General features: G+C 38.8%; 1 protein-coding gene and 1 long non-coding RNA gene across 3 annotated transcripts in view; one reads left to right on the top strand and one right to left on the bottom strand.

Annotated features, from left to right (window-relative positions):
* Nucleotides 1-17,954, bottom strand: part of LOC143700863 (uncharacterized) — a 68,875-nt gene that overhangs the window by 24,622 nt on the left and 26,299 nt on the right. For both annotated transcript variants that reach the window (XM_077194591.1, XM_077194592.1), the window contains exon 3: nucleotides 149-206. In XM_077194591.1, coding sequence (XP_077050706.1) covers nucleotides 149-206 — 58 coding nt within the window. The remainder of the gene's footprint in view (nucleotides 1-148; nucleotides 207-17,954) is intronic.
* LOC143700864 (uncharacterized) lies at nucleotides 3,991-5,395 on the top strand. The gene is made up of 4 exons (XR_013189659.1): nucleotides 3,991-4,547; nucleotides 4,909-4,962; nucleotides 5,174-5,238; nucleotides 5,340-5,395. It is a non-coding gene; the product is annotated as an uncharacterized LOC143700864 (long non-coding RNA).

Here is a 17,954-nt window from a genome sequence, read left to right as displayed (position 1 = left end):
ATTGGCTGTCTGATGTCCTCCTTTTTATTCTTTCGTTCTCTGTGCTATTATATTGCTACAAATCGTTTCTGTGAGGACACATTTGATCCATGGATTTTATTTTTTAAGTCTCACACACACACAGACACACACACACGTATCATCATACCTGCCTCTGATGTTTCATTGTCATGATCCAGAGCCTCGATCACCAGAGAAAACGATTTCTAGACAAAGGAAAATAAACATGTCAGTGCATTTTATATTGCTACATGTCCACAACTCATTGTGATGGATTTATTGAGTGAAAATGCAACAAAATGCAGCACAAATGTAGTATAAATCATACATAATTCAGTGCAGAGCTTTAAATTGCTGACATTAATTTTATTTTTCCATTTAAAAAAGTAACTATTTCTCTCCACAATAATAAGTCATTGGATTTGAGTTATAAGCAATTAAGGGGTTATATTATATGCTAAAATATACTTCCCTTGTTAAGAAGTGTTTAATTGTTCTGCATGTGAACTTGTACTGTACTTTAAGTCTTAAAAGCATATGGTTAGTAAACTTAAAAATAACAAATAAGTACACTTATTTTAGTGTGTATTTTACATGTGCTAAATTGCAACTTCATCATACAAATTTAATAATTATACAAAAAATATATATGTAAATACATGGCATACAAGTTTCAATAGAAATTACATTAAAGTATATTTTAGTTTACCATAAATGCTTGTAAGGTCATTTAACTATATTTCAAAGACAATAGAATTATGAAATTACAAAGATGTACTACTTAAGTGGGTCAAAAAAGCGCTCTAAAGTTCAGCTAATTGTATTTAATATAATTTTTAATAATTTAATCAAATACCGCATTGCTTTAGTAGGAAATACTTCTTTGCAAACTTTTGGCCATTATGGTGTCGACATGTTTTGTTCCCGGGTGCAAGAGTTCAAAGAGTAGAAGTTTAGCGGGAGTGAGTTACTTTCAGTTTCAAGTGAATGATCCAGTGCGTTGTAGGCAGTGGATAAAAGCTGCAAAGAATCGGAAATACGGAGAGAATGCCGCGCCGGATTGTGTTTAGTCAGAAAAACCTAGTCACATACTGGTAAGAAACAGTGGGGATTTCTTTAAGACTGCAAGGGAAGCTCGGCTTCCACTATAATGTTAAAAAATTAATGGTCAAAAATGTAGTATTGTGTTAACATTATATTGACTAAAAATGTCGTTCATATCGAAGACGAGTTCGTTCAGAATCAGCTACAAATAGTAGACTCGATTTCCTTCTCATTCATTCCCTTAGCGTCACAGTGCACTTCCCCGTTGAAGCCGAGCGTCCATTGACTTCAATGGGGCTTTGAACAGTTTTTTTCAGTGGTTCGAAACTAGATGGTCATTGGATAAATCTGCGATTATGGCCTGGACTCCGGGCTTCTGCCTGATGATTGGAGGGTCTGTCGAAAGACTGCATCTCCTTTTGATTGACAGCGATTTTGTACTATAAAAAGTCGCTGACGCTGAAGCTATTCGAGCTCAGTCTCATCGCGGATTTTGCAAGTGTATTCGAAAGACAAACTGCTGCAACCTATTTCTTGGTATTTGCTTGGTGAAATTGCTAACCAATTTTCATCATACATTTCACACAATTATACACCACATTCCTTGTTTCAGTTTAACCTAATTCCCACATTTCGTCCGTCGAGTTCAGTATCTTTTTATTAGATCGTTTGTTCATTCATTCATTAATACTCTTTGAAAGACCGGCAGCCGCCACTGGTAAGAAAGCTGTTGCCGTAATGTTCAATTTTACCATCATTTTTACCATATTTGCTGACAAATAAACGTGAATTTCTAAGTCCATGTAACACAGAGAAAGGGTAAACATTGTTCATATACATATACTAACGACATTGTAACAATACAAATCGGGTTAAAAATCTGCAAAGTTTTTCTTTTTACAAGGGTTAGGTGTTTGTTCAAAGTATAAGCAATATAAATGCTGTGGCAAGCACCACTAATACTGTACAGATGTGAAATTGTAAATCATGGTTGTTTGCGATGTGCTGTTCATTTGGACTAGGCTGAAATTTGCTATTAGATCTCATGGTTTGAACTCTTTTTTCCGGATACATCTCTAAAGTCCAGTGGGGGAACAGATGGTGACACTGAAAACAACAGAAAACAGAAGAATGTCAGTAGCACTGAGACCAAGCCTGTCTGCAGTCACTCTAAATACGTATCCATCATCCCCTGACAATGAGTGCTTAAACAAATAGAGTACTTCAAACACCATTGAACAAGCGGCCATAGCATCACAACGTGATTTAAAGGGGGTTGACAAATTCATGAGAGCAGAAATAGACAGACAGGGAGACAGAAAAAAAAAAGAGGACGACAATTTTCTTCTTCATCTCTGTGTCTCCTAAATGAATAATTCAAAGCCACACACTCTTTCTCCAGTGAGAGGTCCAAACCCTGCCATGCAAATGACACAGCTGCAGCATTCTGGGTAACGAAACTCTAAAAGGCAGTGTGGATGTGCAGTCACGCCTGTCTCATAAGTGTCCACCAGAGGAGAGGAGTGAAGGACGGAGGAGAAGACATGAGAGGTGTAGGAACGATTGGCAGGAGGAGTTGATAAAATGGTTGAGAGAAGATGATTCAGTGTTTGAATGGACATGAGATAAAGACGAATCTTGCACTAAAAAACACACAACCACAACAGAGCTTGAGCTTCATAATTATATTCCTGTTTTAACAGCACACAACAGACTTATATTGCCGCAGGTCAAAGGCCAAAAGCTCTGCCATATATACTTTTGTCACAGAATTAGCATATATTTGCATATCCATTCACCTCGATGGCAGTTGCTTGTTTGCCACTATTTTTAAACATATTTGAAAGATTAACATTCAACTACTGCTCCCTATTTTAAAGGTTCATTCAGTAGTTTGGTCCTAATTTTGTGTCGTTGAATGGAGAGTCGTGTCTGAATGGAGTACACATGAGATGATTACCCATAATTGTTTTTATAAAAAGTGTTTTAATTTTGTATGGTGTGGGTCACCCTCCTCAATGTAGGTACAATAGTGTTGTTTTGTGATGCGAAGAGCGAAAATTGTTGCTAAAACCTCTCATGTTTTTCCTTTTCAGAATAAAAAACTACAAACGAAGTATAAATCAGTGTGAACTTGCAGTCTTACCCTTAAGCCCGGGACACACCAAATGACGCCAAAGAACTAGCGCTGATGAAAGCTGACTGTGTTGTCGCCTCGCGTCGCCTGCGTCGGGGGAAAAGGCTGCACTTGAACACACCGTAGACGTCTACTTTGAAAGCAGTATAACAGGTATGTGTTAGCTAATGCTAAGCGTGTAATGTTTCGTATAATAATCTAACAGTCGTTACACAATGTAAACAGACATGTTTTACATCCTTGATGGCCCCTTCAGAGACAAAGACAGCACTAAGATACAACCAAATTTGCATTTTATAATTACAGAGATGATTTGCGTTGTAAAAGCATACACACTCTTGCTCATTCAAATGAGTGATAGCTTTCCACAAGTGTTCTCCACAACAGCACACTCAAAAATATCAACCAGTGCTACTCTTTCTTTTCCACACACACACACGCACACACACAGACACACACACACACACACACACACACACACACACACACACACACACACACACACACACACACACACACACCATGCCCTTAGAGCCCTTACAAGCTTGAAACATTCACAGCACCCACACCCTTAAATAAATAACCAGAACAAAGGCAAATTTCTCAGACACACAAACAAAAATGTCCACCTACAGTGGTCCCCTCTCAGCCCCCCGCAAAGAGATAACCCAGACCACTCAAGCTCAGTTCGACACCCTCATACACACACATACACGTACATACAGTCTTAGATGGATATCCAGCTCCAAACTAAAGCATAAACAGCCTCAAAGCCCAGACTGCCATTATCAAAAACATAGCCCTCCCTACACTGTTAGACTTTTCTGTAATTTCTACAGTTATTTACTTTAAATCACCCAGTATTATACTGCTATTTCTCTTTACAGTAAATAACTGTGATTTCCATTGCATCATGGGAATTTTCTGTGACGACAAACACCACATACAGAGACTTACTGTATTTTTTAAATTTGCAGTATAGCTACTGTATTTAACGTAACGGTCTCTCTGACTGGCACCATTCCATCGTGCTTTTTATTTCCAAATTTTTGCCTTACACCGCGTGTCTAGTCAGAGGCTTTCTATATTGGACACATTGAAGCGACCGGACCATTACTGCAAAATGCAAACCTGTTTGTCCCTTAATTGTCAGAAATAGCGCAAGCGCTTGGACTCGGAGTACCGTACGTCAGAAATATAACAGCGCATCGCTATACACTGTCTGGGATTTGTCGTGTCGCGCTGGACCATCCAGTGTAGCCTAATATCACTGGGTTCTGACTGTCTTTTGTTGGACCGCGCCGTTCGTATCTGGCACGGGGAAGAGACGGAATTCACTTCACCGAGAGAGAGACCAGAAAGCAAGGTAAAAAACATTTTGTGTGTGTTGGTTTGTGCACCCTAGTTTAACATTATACTCGTCAACATGGCAGTAACGAACTTTACCACGGTAAACTGCGCTATCGTTTCATTTTACAGACTTTGTTAGATTACTGAATTGTATTGTTAAAATACGCCAAGGAGCAACGCTTAGTCTACATTAACATTAACTTAACTAATGTGAAATCCTGTCTTGGTTGTAGTGTTGGCCTACTGTTGAGAAAATAACCTTGCAGCGGCCACCTTTCTAGTTTTAGCATTAATTTGCTAACTATAACATATTATATATATATGGTTTTTTTTTATGGAATTTGATATTTACTGCAATATTGTATGTGTTTAAAAAGGCAACTGCAACAAAACGGCAATTCGCGCCAGTGACGTCTAGCAAGATTCCTGAGGTAAACCTAAACTGTAACTGAAATCATATATTTTTTTTAATATATTTTTAAGTTTGCTAAAATGATAAGAATTATTAATTGATAAGTGCTTTGGAGCCACTTGTGCAGGTGGCATACAATATCTTATAAAATCTCTATAAAATTGGCTAACTTTATATCAAATAGGCTAAGTGACCTTTGCATCACGTCTAACATTATATTTATTACACAGCAAATTAACCAATCAGAAGATGGACCACTTTTTATGTTCAGTCTCACCAGATTAAATGTATCCAGGTAAGCATTGCAGTAAAACTATCACTAATTCATTCATAGAAAATCTAGCATTTTAACAACTCAAGTTTATATATATTTACATTATTTTGATATTTTATTAGGCAGAAGACTCGACCATTGCAGTCCCACCTGACCAGGAAGGTCCTAGTATCAGCGAGTGTTGGAACCGGGATCTCCTCTGAAGGACTGAGTACATTTGTGTTTGTGGACACGCATACAGACCAGGGAACATTCTGATGTTTTCAGTCAAGTTCTGAACAGGAACCAATCTTTGGAGAAGTTCATTTATTCACAAAGGTGGACAAAAACATTGTGTTGGCTTTTTAAAGAATATTTTGATGATGACTTTTACTCCTATGCTATGGAAAAGATGGAGGAGTAGACAGTCAGACATTGATAATAATAAGAAATCTTTCTTGAGCATCAAAGAGACTTCTTTCAAAAACATTAGGACACTTAAATACTTTTTTTGGCCACCAGTGTACATGAATCCAACAAATCTTTAGAAATAATTATTTTAAAGGTGGGGTTATGTGTCATGTATTGTGAAAAGAACTGTGTTTTGCCCTGTGTTGGACATCTCCTTTTTGACTGCTTAATGTATTTATATTCTGCAGTTTTATGTATGTAATGTGTGCTATTTCATTATAATAATTGTATAAGCTAAACAACCAGTGCCTCTACAATCATTTTGTCAAATGCTAACGTTTTTTTTAGGATTTTATGTACTTTTTTTTAACAATCTGTGCAGTGATGGACAGCACATAATGTGTTAATTTAACGTTTACACATCTTTGTGCTAACCTTTCTGACATATTTACTTTGTTAAAATTAACACAAAACCCTAAACTCACCCATTAATGTGTAAAAATGTAACACGTAATTTCCAGCATTGGCAGACTGTTTATTTTGTGATGTATATGATATGTTTTAAATAAAAAAGGGTATTTTGTAATAATTTTGTCTAATTGATTTGAATGTCAGTAGTACTTATGTAGGATAAAAATAAAAATTAATTCTATATCAAAATTATGAAATCTAATTTATATTTAGTACAAATAAAAATAATTACAGTAGTGTACTGATTAGCTTGATTTTTTACAGTAATGCACTGTATTACACAATTACAGTAGCATGTAATTACTGTAAAACTGAAATACTGAAATACAAAACCCTTGAAAAGTCTAACAGTGTACGGCACCTTTGCAACAAGTCAGTTCGTGAAATTTCTTCCCTGCTAGATATTCCAGGGTCAACCGTAAGTGGTATTATTGGAAAGTGGAAGCGTTTAGGAACTGTCACGGTTTATGAATTCACTGATTCCTTCTTGTCTCGTGTTTCTGTTGTTATCCGTGTGGGTGTGTGTGAGTGGGCGTTACCACTTCATTCAGCTGATCAGCGATCCAGCTGATCATCATCTACTCCTCAGCTGCAGCTCATTCACACACATATATATTGCTCACCGTTTTCTCCTCTCATTGTCAGATCGTTGTATGAAGTCCCTCGTGTGTGTTTGTCCCTCCTGTCGGCGTTTAAGCTCGTGTTCACTTGGATTATCACCGGCCGTGGATTACATCACCTCACCTGGATCTTCACTTCACATCGTCACTATTCACCGGACTCCTGACCATCTTGTCCCTGCGTCACCAGTAGTATTGTTGTATGTTATCTGACCGTGGACTGAGAATAAACATTCTTCACTTGCATCTTTGCTTCTGTGTTTTTTTGCCGTTACAGGAACAGCAGCAACTCAGTCACAGAAGCGGGGTCACCGAGTGCTAAAGCGTTGATGCATAAAAGTCGCCAACACTCAGCTGATTCAATAGCTGAAGAGTTTCAAACTTCCACTGGCTTTAATATCAGCAGAGAACTGTGCGACGGGAGCTTCATGGAGTGGGTTTCCATGACTGAGCAGGTTCATGCAAGCCTCACATCACTAAGTGCAATGCCAAGCATCAGATTGTGTAAAGCACGCTGGCACTGGACTCTGAAGCAGTGGAAACATGTTCTTTGGAGTGACGAATCAAGCTTCCCTGTTTGACAGTCTGATGAGTGAGTCTGGGTTTGACAGATGCCAGGAGAACATTACCTCCCTGACTGCATTGTGCTGTAAACTTTGGTGGAGGAGGGATAATGGTACGGGTTTGACTGGGAAAAAGGTCTTTTATATATATATATATTATACAGAACTTAATGTTATCTTCTTTTGAGCAAATTCACCCTTACAAAACAACAAAACAGTACAGTGGTGGAGTCAGTGGGATTTATTCATGAGACAGAGGCCGAATGGACTTTTGTATAAATTGTATGTTAAAACAGGTTTTTTTTTAATTTTTTGATGACCAGGACTCCCAAATATGAACAACCCTCCCCCTCCTACTCCTTCTCCTTGTGAAAAACCCCTTTCGTAAAATATAAAAGCTAATATATACTTTTATTTATAAAACACACATATATGCTGTGTGAGAAAACTATTCCATGTGATGATCTAGACAACTTATACTAAATTCATTTATATTGTCATTATACTAATGTTTTTATATATTTTATTAATATTATGTTATATTTTTTATAACAAAGCATGTTTTTTGTACAAACTGCAAAAAAAATGATTTGTTAAAATAAAATACATATTTGTTCACAATTAATCTCTTTAGAAGGTGTAGGATTACAAATTTTATTTTAAAGGTATAATTGAGCTTCCAATACAATAGCATAGAAACTGAGAAAGTTTATTAGTGTGAAGTTTGTATCTAAGGTAAATGATGTCACAAACCTGCCTGTTCCTGTCTGTCCAGCTCTCTATTGTAAGTTAAATTGGTCAGAGCACTGAGACTATCACCTTTTGTCTTTATGCACTGCCTGGCCATTAAGATAATGTGAAGGTATCGGTGAAGAGTCTGGCTGATTGGATTAGGATATTTACATTACACTGTTATGCTGATTGGATTAGGATTGGTAACACTCTCAGTCTAGGGCACATCCTTAACCCAGATGCCTCATTTGCATGCTTTTGTTTCCACCTTTATGTAACTCCTCCTCCTGAAAGGGTATATGAACTAAATGTATACTGCCTTAGTTAGACTTGATTGAGATGACTACAGCGACGAAATAAAGAACTTATACCTCAACAATCTCCTGGTCTGCAACTCTATCTTTTCTACACTTGAGAAGAAGAAGTTCACAACAGATGGTGCCGTGACCCGGATGGAGAAACTGAAACTCAACAAAGAATGAACTTTTGAAACTTCAAAGCTCAAAGATCTCAACAAAGATCTTACTTTCCAGTTCCAGACTGAATCTTTTGAATCCAGAAAGATCTCAACAAAGCTGACTGAGTTCCAGAACCAAGCTCAACAAAGATCTCTGACTGAGTTTCCAGACGGAATTTTTTCCATACAACAATAATTTGGTGAGTTTCACTCCATTCAAAGAACCGTTGAAAAACCAGTAAAAATTATCCTCTGTGCCGTCAGAGAAAGAGTTATCAGACAGCTGTAGTGTTTGATTACCCAAAGTTATCCTTTAAAAGTTGTCTTTTAAAGATGAAAATATATCCTCTGTTCAGGCAGGGACGTTTTTAACATCACATGTTAAAAAGATATCCTCTGTGTCAGGCAGGGAAGATTAGTATTATTTTGCTAATTATTTGTTTTGTTGTTTGTTACCTTGTGGTGTTACCCTCTAAAAAAAAAAATTATTTTAGAGAAGAGAGTTTGATCCTCTGAATTGTCAGGGAAGTTGTTGGTATCCTCTGTGCAGACAGGGAAGATTTTAGCATTCAAGTTAAAATATTGTTAGCCTCTGTGCAAGCAGAGAAGAGGTAGTCTTACAGGCTATTTATTTTGGCTACCCTTTTAAAAGTTTTTCTTTTAGAGAGGAAAGTTTGATCCTCTGTTTCAGGCAGGGAAGAGTTAGCAATACATGCTAGTAATTTTGTTTTATCCTCTAAAAAGTTAGGAAGGTGAAAGATCCTTTCCGTTTCTTTCAGGGAAGATTAGCGTAACGTGCTAATATTTTGTGTTTCATCCTCTGTTTCTGGCAGGGAAGTTAAATGTGATGTGTTGGTAACAAGGAAGGTTTATCAACAGTTTGATCTGTGACATAAGTGTAGACTCTTTTGATCAGAGAAGTTTTAGTGTTTTTGATTGTGTGATAAAGAAATCCACAAAATGGTTAGAACGAATGCTAGGCTGGTTCCAACAACTGAAAAATTTGGTCTTGCGACTCCTTTGTGGTCAGATAGTGAATTTAAAACACTGTTAGGAGAACAAATGAACCTAATAGTCACTGAGAAAGTTAGAAAAGAACTAACGCAGAAATATGAGATTCATCCAGACAAAACTTGGTCGGTAGATGAGTGTAAAAAAGTACTAGGAGCAAGTATTCGCAAGAACAATGTGAAAGGCATAATATGTTGCCATAGAGAATTTGGTTTAGCACTAGCTACAGAACAGTCTAAACGCAACTCAGAGCTAGAGAAACAGATTAATGAGCTCCGGGCTAAAGTTTCCTCTTTAACCAAGAAATTGAACCGCAACAAAGATGCAGAAAAAACTGATGGGGAAGAAGTAAGTCAGCCTGATAACATTTACCCTGATTTACGAACGTTCTTTGAAACAGATGTAGCCGTCCAATCAGTCACTGATAAGCCTGTTAATTCAGTTTATGTGTGTGGAGCTAGAAAAAGATCACAGGGAATTGAGGAAAATGAAAGTGTTTCTACCCACCCTTCTGTAGTCCGAATACAAACTGTCGCAAAAGCCCTTGGACCTAAGGATATAGAACGACTCTCTGAGAGTTTACCCTCACCACGTAAACAGTTTTCTGAATTTAGAAGGGCATTGATCAGCAAAATTCGTCTATATGACATGTCGTTAACAGAAGTCACACAGTTAATGTCACAAATTTTAACTGATTCTGAATTCAACAGTTTTGAATCTGCAGTGACTTCTGAACTACAACATGCCAGTAGAGGCGATATGAGAGAAGGTGTTTTGAAAATCCTAAAGACTATCTTAGGACCCAAAATAGACTGGTCTAGAGTTACTAGCTGTGTACAAAAGAAAGAAGAAACGGTAAATGAATATACTGAACGGTTTTGTCAGTCAGCCATAACTTACAGTGGAATAGTGGATGATTCCGAAAGTGTGCTCGATGACAAAGGACCACTAATTCGTATCTGGTCAGATGGCCTTGTAGCCGAATACAGAAGAGCTTTGCCATTCCTAGATCTAACTTGGTCTAACAGAACTCTCAGAAGTAACGTTGACAGGTTAGCTGCATGGGAAAGAGATGCTGATGTTAAAACCAAAGTGAGAGTAGCAGCAGCAGCTACATTTAGCACAGCAAAACAAGAAAACAGGTGGTCTAAAAAAGAAGGGAGCTGCCACTATTGTGGAAGATTAGGACATTGGGAGAAAGAGTGTAGGAAGAAATTGCAAGATACAAAAAGAAATGCTATGCATAATTCTGCTCCTTCTCAGCCTGCTTACAACCCGGAAGCAGTTCCGCAAGTGTCCACTGAAACTTTAGGACAGCTTGTTCAGGCTCTTTTAAGAGCACAAAAAGACCAGGAAAAAAACTAATTGTTGGGGCTGTGAGTAGCTACCTTACCCCTGTAATACATCATAATGACACAAGAATTTTTGTGAAAGGTAGCATACAAGAGAAAGAAATTGATTTTTTGCTTGATACAGGTGCAGAAATTACCATAATTCCTACAAAATTGGCTAAAGGTTTAGACATTCCGTACAAGAAAACCAAATTTTCTTTAACTGGCGTAATAGGTGAAGATTCTGATTTGTATGAAACCCCGCCCATAGATGTACAATTTGGCCCAAAAACTCTGACTACAAAATTGTTATGTGCTCCATTAAATACAGGTGCAATTTTAGGCATGGATCTCCTGAGACAAATACATCTAACTTTAGACGTGTCCTCAGAATCTGCTAGCATTCAAATTTCCTCAGCACAAGTTTCTACCAATAATGTAATCCCTCCAGAGTATGCTTTCTTACAGAATCATCCAATTTGGGCTAAAGACAAGGATGATTGTGGTTTGTTGACAGGTGTAGAACCAATAAAATTGACGGGGACTCCACCTCCGGTCACCAAACAATATCCGATCAATAAGGAAGCTATACAGGGGATCAAACCTATTGTAGAAAAGTTGCTGACGCAAGGAGTGCTAGTTAAAACCAACAGTCCCTGTAACTCACCCATTTGGCCCATCAAGAAATCCAATGGGACATGGAGACTTACAATAGACTACAGAGTAGCCAATAAAAATATTGATAAAATCACCCCTCTAGTGGCAGATCCTTCCACAATTTGTAATGGCATACCATTAGAGAGTAAGATTTTTTCAGTAATTGATATGTCTAATGGATTCTTTTCTGTACCGTTGCACTCTGACAGCCAGCCATGGTTAGCTTTCACAGTTGACTATGAGCAATACCAGTGGACACGTTTGCCACAGGGATTTCAAAACTCCCCAACCATATACCATCAGGCTGTCAGACGTGATTTGTGTGACCCAGAATGTCCGGTAAAACAGTCCACTATGATCCAATATGTCGATGATATTTTGATTTCCTCAACAGATCACGAGGTACATCAAACTGAATTGGCATCATTGTTGGACTATTTGCATAAGAAAGGACACAAATGCAGCTTTCACAAAGCTCAAATTGCTAAAAAGCAAGTCACATTTCTGGGTCAAACAATTGGTGCAGGAAATAGATCCATTACACAGGATCGAGCGGCTTCAGTCAAAGCCATACCCCCGCCTACTACCATTAAAACACTCCGATCATTTTTAGGAACAGCAGGTTACTGTAGACCTTGGATTGAAGACTATGCCTCAATTGCACAGCCGCTCTATGACTTGTTGAAAGGCCATGGTAAAGATTCTGATACTGTTTGTATGGAAGAATGTCACCTCAAAGCGTTCAATGATTTGAAGAGAGCACTATGTCAAGCACCAGCATTAGGAATTGCCCAAACTGATAGACCATTTGTGCTTTATGTCCATGAACATTTAAGCTTCATGACTGCATGTCTAATGCAAGATCATGGGGGCAGTTTACGCCCAATTCATTACTATTCTGGTAAACTTGACATAGTAGCTCAAGGTATGGGCCCATGCCTCAGAGCAGTACAGGCAGTGCATCTAGCGCTTCAGGCTTCATCAGGAATGGTGTTAGGACAGTCTGTAAACGTAAGATGTCCGCACGCAGTGTCCGCATTAATGAATCAAGCAAAAGTCACTTCTGTCACTTCCTCTCGCTGGGGAAATTGGTTAGCAACTCTCACAGCCCCGAATATTGTCTTACAGCGTGCACCTGTCACGAATCCGTCCTCATGTATGATGTCTGCTATGACTGAAGTTTTGTTAGAGGATGAAGGAGAAATGACACACGATTGTGTTACGCTTACATATACACCTATGAGTGAAATAAAAGAAACTCCCACAGAGAATTCAGAATTTGAGTTGTTTGTTGACGGTTCAGCTCAAGTAATTGAAGGTAACAGACGAGCAGGTTATGCAGTAACGTCCACCACGGAAGTGTTAGCTTCAGGACGTCTTCCAGATCATTTTTCAGCTCAAGCTGCAGAACTAGTAGCCCTAACAAGAGCATGCACGCTAGCTTCAGGATCAGTTGCTAATATCTACACAGATTCCAGATATGCTTTTGGGGTAATTCATGATTTTGGTGTCATTTGGCAAACCAGACAGTTTCTAACTTCTGCTGGATCCCCCATTAAGCATGCTGAATTAGTGAAAGATCTAATGTTTTCCATGAAACTTCCAAAGAAATTAGCAGTGATCAAAGTGAAAGCACATCTCACAACTAATACTACGGAAGCTAAAGGTAATGCTCTTGCTGATATGGCAGCTAAACAGGCTTGTTTCTATGCAACTGTACAAGTGTGTTCAGGTAGTGCAGCACAGAAGACAATTATGCCTCCTGAATCAATAATTGACCTGTACAAAGACGTTCCTCTGTATGAAGCATGGACATGGTTAGACAAAGGAGCCACAGTGGATTCATCTGGTTGCTGGACCAAAGGGGGAAAGTATGTCGCTCCCGAATCACTGCTGCCATATTTGGCTCAACAAATACACAGTTTAGGTCACAGTGGTCCAGCAACGATGAATCACAGGTTCTCAAATCAGTGGTGGAATCCAAAATTCAGAAATGTAGCCACAGAAACAGCCAAGAGGTGTGTTACATGTCAGAAAAATAATGATATACCAGCAGCCACTACACCAGCAGCACATACCCCAGCTCCACCAGGACCATTTCGTCACCTGCAAGTTGATTACATATCATTGCCTCGTTGTAAGGGAAAAACTGATGTTTTGGTAGTAATAGACAAGTTCTCAAGATGGGTAGAAGCTTATCCAACAGGGCGTGCTACAGCTGCACATACTGCTAAATGTCTTGTCACTGATTTCATTCCCAGATGGGGATTACCAGATTGGATTGACTCAGATCAAGGTACACACTTCACAGGACAGATAGTCAAGGAAGTGTCTAGAATGTTGCAGATTAAGTGGAACCTTCACTGCCCCTATAGGCCACAAGCATCAGGACAGGTTGAACGTGCAAACAGAACAATCAAAATCAGGCTAAGCAAAATGCATCAGGAAGGAGTACCATGGGTTGAAGCGTTGCCAGCAGTACTGTGTAGTATGAGAGCATCACCTAACAGAACAGTAGGACTGAGCCCTCATGAGATTATTACTGGACGCCCCATGCAGATGCCAGGTGTGATTGATCTTAGAAATGCTGATGTACACATTACCTCAGATGCCCTGATTGCTTACTGTGAAAACCTAACAAAGGCGGTACAGAGTGCCAGAGGGAGAGTTGAGTCATGTTGGCAGACTTCACCAGAAGGGGGACACACAATCATCCCAGGTCAATGGGTCATGATAAAGTCATTCAGAAATAAGCCATTAGAACCAAAGTGGCATGGGCCACATCAAGTGATGTTGATTACAGCCGCTGCAGTATTGTGTCAGGGAAGGAAAACCTGGACTCATTGTACACACTGTAAGGTTGTTCCCCCACCAACAGGGATAGGTTAGGACACAGAACCAGTGAGGAGCCCCGGGAAGAACCGAATGCAATAGGCTTCGGGGGTTAACCCTGGGGTGAAGACTTCCCTCATAGGCCCTATCCTAGTCCATCCTTACCTCACTGTTCTTTAGGTGTCAAAGGAATTAAGAAATAGGGAGAGATGGAACGACAATAGCAGACCCAGAAAAAGTTTACAACCCTAGTGTTTGAACAAATACTGCTCTACTGCTTAGCAGACTCGGAAGTTTACAACCCTAGTGTTTGAACAAATACTGCTCTCCTGTCTTTTGTTTTCTTTCTTACTCTGTGCAGATACCACTGATGACTTCCCGAGACCCATACGCACTGACCTCGTCATCTGCGTATGAAGCCACAAGAAAACCTCAAGAAACAACTTGACCCTCTTCCGAGCCAACTATCACAAAAGGATAAAGAAAAGAAAAAGAAAAAAATACACAACGCAGAGACTCACATACGAAACCTTCAGTCATCCATCAACATGATCAAGATTGTCGTACCAGTAACATCACAGACACTCTCGCTTCGCACAAGATAATGATCTTACAGAACAGAGTGGCCTTAGATTACATTCTAGCAACGGAAGGAGCCTGCACCATCATCGGACCTGAGTGCTGCACCGGGTTTTAATGGATCCAACAGAGAACTTGAACAAAATCCAACAAGACATTCTTGATCTTTCAGCAAAATTACACCAGATGACTGAAGTAAATTTTTCATGGTTCGGAAACTTGATTGGGAAACCCTGGCTGTGGATAAAGGAAATAGCAATTCTGCTGTTATTTCTTCTAATAGCGTACTATCTATGCGTCCACAGTATCAAGTGTTTCATTCAACAAATGACTCACGCCCCTCACAAAGAAATGACAGTTCCAAACAGAAAAGACTATTACCCTTAAGAACTTCACGGACCCTAAATTTGCATGTTTGTTTCTGTGTCAGCATGCAATTGCAGAAAAGCAAACATAGAACACGCATTATGTGCCTGTAACGATCACAAGTTACAAGAATGAACTTTTAAGTCTTTAAATTTGTATTTTGTGAGAGTTATTTAGAACTCTCAAAGGGGGAACTGTAGGATTACAAATTTTATTTTAAAGGTATAATTGAGCTTCCAATACAATAGCATAGAAACTGAGAAAGTTTATTAGTGTGAAGTTTGTATCTAAGGTAAATGATGTCACAAACCTGCCTGTTCCTGTCTGTCCAGCTCTCTATTGTAAGTTAAATTGGTCAGAGCACTGAGACTATCACCTTTTGTCTTTATGCACTGCCTGGCCATTAAGATAATGTGAAGGTATCGGTGAAGAGTCTGGCTGATTGGATTAGGATATTTACATTACACTGTTATGCTGATTGGATTAGGATTGGTAACACTCTCAGTCTAGGGCACATCCTTAACCCAGATGCCTCATTTGCATGCTTTTGTTTCCACCTTTATGTAACTCCTCCTCCTGAAAGGGTATATGAACTAAATGTATACTGCCTTAGTTAGACTTGATTGAGATGACTACAGCGACGAAATAAAGAACTTATACCTCAACAATCTCCTGGTCTGCAACTCTATCTTTTCTACACTTGAGAAGAAGAAGTTCACAACAAAGGCATTATAGAAAAAAAAGAAATTATTATAGAAAATTTTATCATCACTCACTCATGTTGTTCTAAACCTGTATGACTTTGAATTGGGGTCACTCAATTTTACTGCATGGTAAAAAAAAATGGGATTAACAATCCCTCTAAATGCATGGATTTGCTATAAATATACCACATCATATGTGGGATCAGATTTTATATGTATTATTTTAAAGCATGGTCAGTTCCGAAATACAGTCACATGACCCGAGTCCTTATAACTGCACTGCTGATGGGAAAATAAGATGTTCATAAACAGCATTTGGATGCAATAAATATTAATTTGAGGTATAGGCTGATTCGTGTTAAGCCCATCGCGTTGGTGTGTTTGTCCTGAAGTGTGTGTAATGTCTGTTGTGTGCGTGGGTCGGTTTAGGTCCGTGTTTTGGCTCTGGGACATCCTGGCGGAAGAGATGAGGCAAAAGAACAGAGAGTTTAGGAAGCGGAGCTCTCTAAAACAAAACCACATTAACACACACCCATTACATCAGCGCTGGCCGGTCCCCAGACCTTTATCTCCTACTCCTCTTTTCCTCTATTCTCTCTATCTCTCTATCAGGCTGCATCAGCACGGATCAGGCCAACGGCCCCGTGGCAGTGCCAAGGTCATACGCAGGCGTACACACAAACACATAGGTGAGTGAATCACACACGTGCAGGAAGGGTGTACGAGTGTCTCCTGTCACAGGTCAAGTTCAGAAATCTGCTAAATCACTGTTCCCCTGCTTCACCACACCTCTGGCTCCTGATCAAATACTGTCATTTCCGTTCTAGATAATTTATCTGTGATGCAGGTTTTACGTCCTGATGTTATGATTAATGAGACATAATAAATCACTAATCATCAAAACAGCCATAAAGTGTTTTGACAAGAACTTAATGTTATCTCTTTTGAGCAAATTATAAAACAATGGATGATTCTTTTTGCCATATGTACTAAGGTGGTAGAGTCAATTACAATTAATGTCATGATTTTTAACCACACTTCCCTAGTGAAAAATAAATATACAAAAATGTATTTGATATTTATTTTATGTGTAGTATACTACAAATACATTTATATTTATGTACCGGTACTTAATATAAATATCCTGCAATTGTACATGGTATACTAAACTGATATGTAAAGTCTGCTAAATTGGAACAAATCATTTTGTACTTGATTCACTTTAGTTATACAAAAATAGAGCTGAGGTCCAACTAAAGATATCCTTAAATATGTTTGATTGTGCTAAAGTGGAACTATTGCAAGTATACTTTAGATACACTTAGTAGTAATAGAGATAAAATTCAGCTTTAATCCACTTGAGCATGTTTCTAATATACAGTATGTGCTTATCTGAACTATTGCTAACATACTGTATATAGTCATGAGTTAAGCATTATTTAATACATTAATTTAGTTAAAGCTTTCCAGGCTTTAACTATGACAGAAAGCTATAATTATCTCTTTGCTCATGCAGTATTCTTGAAACCTGTGGGAACCGTCGAAACAAGACCAAAGACGGTCTCATTACAAAGCACACACAAATACATCATGTCCTGTTTATCATCTGTGCCTGTTTCTCACACAATCATGCCTAATCACACACACCCAAAATACACGAAATAAACGAGCTAATTAACGAAAATACAAACATATGCCGGAAGGTCCAGCAGTAAACAACACAGATAAGATAAGCCTCAGAGACAAAACTCGGACAGTTTTTAGCACTCGGGACAATAGTAGCAGGAGTGTGTGTGTGTGTGTGTGTGTGTGTGTGTGTGTGTGTGTGTGTGTGTGTGTGTGTGTGTGTGTGTGTGTGTGTGTGTGTGTGTGTGTGTGTGTGTGTTTCTGTGCACAGGTGAGCGTTAAGCGTTGCATTCAGCACTGATTGTGTCTTCTCTGACATTTTAAAAGCATTGTGTCCCATCTCTTTTTCTGCAGTAGCTTTGCATCAAAAAAATGACAATCTACAGGAAAATAATTTT

The sequence above is a fragment of the Siphateles boraxobius genome, unplaced genomic scaffold, assembly GCF_051911475.1.
Source record: "Siphateles boraxobius isolate OS27281-9 unplaced genomic scaffold, OSU_SipBor_1 32, whole genome shotgun sequence".
In the NCBI taxonomy this organism is placed as follows: domain Eukaryota; kingdom Metazoa; phylum Chordata; class Actinopteri; order Cypriniformes; family Leuciscidae; genus Siphateles; species Siphateles boraxobius.
The sequence above is the reverse complement of the archived record's forward strand: the minus strand, read 5'-3'. Positions and strand labels throughout refer to the sequence as shown.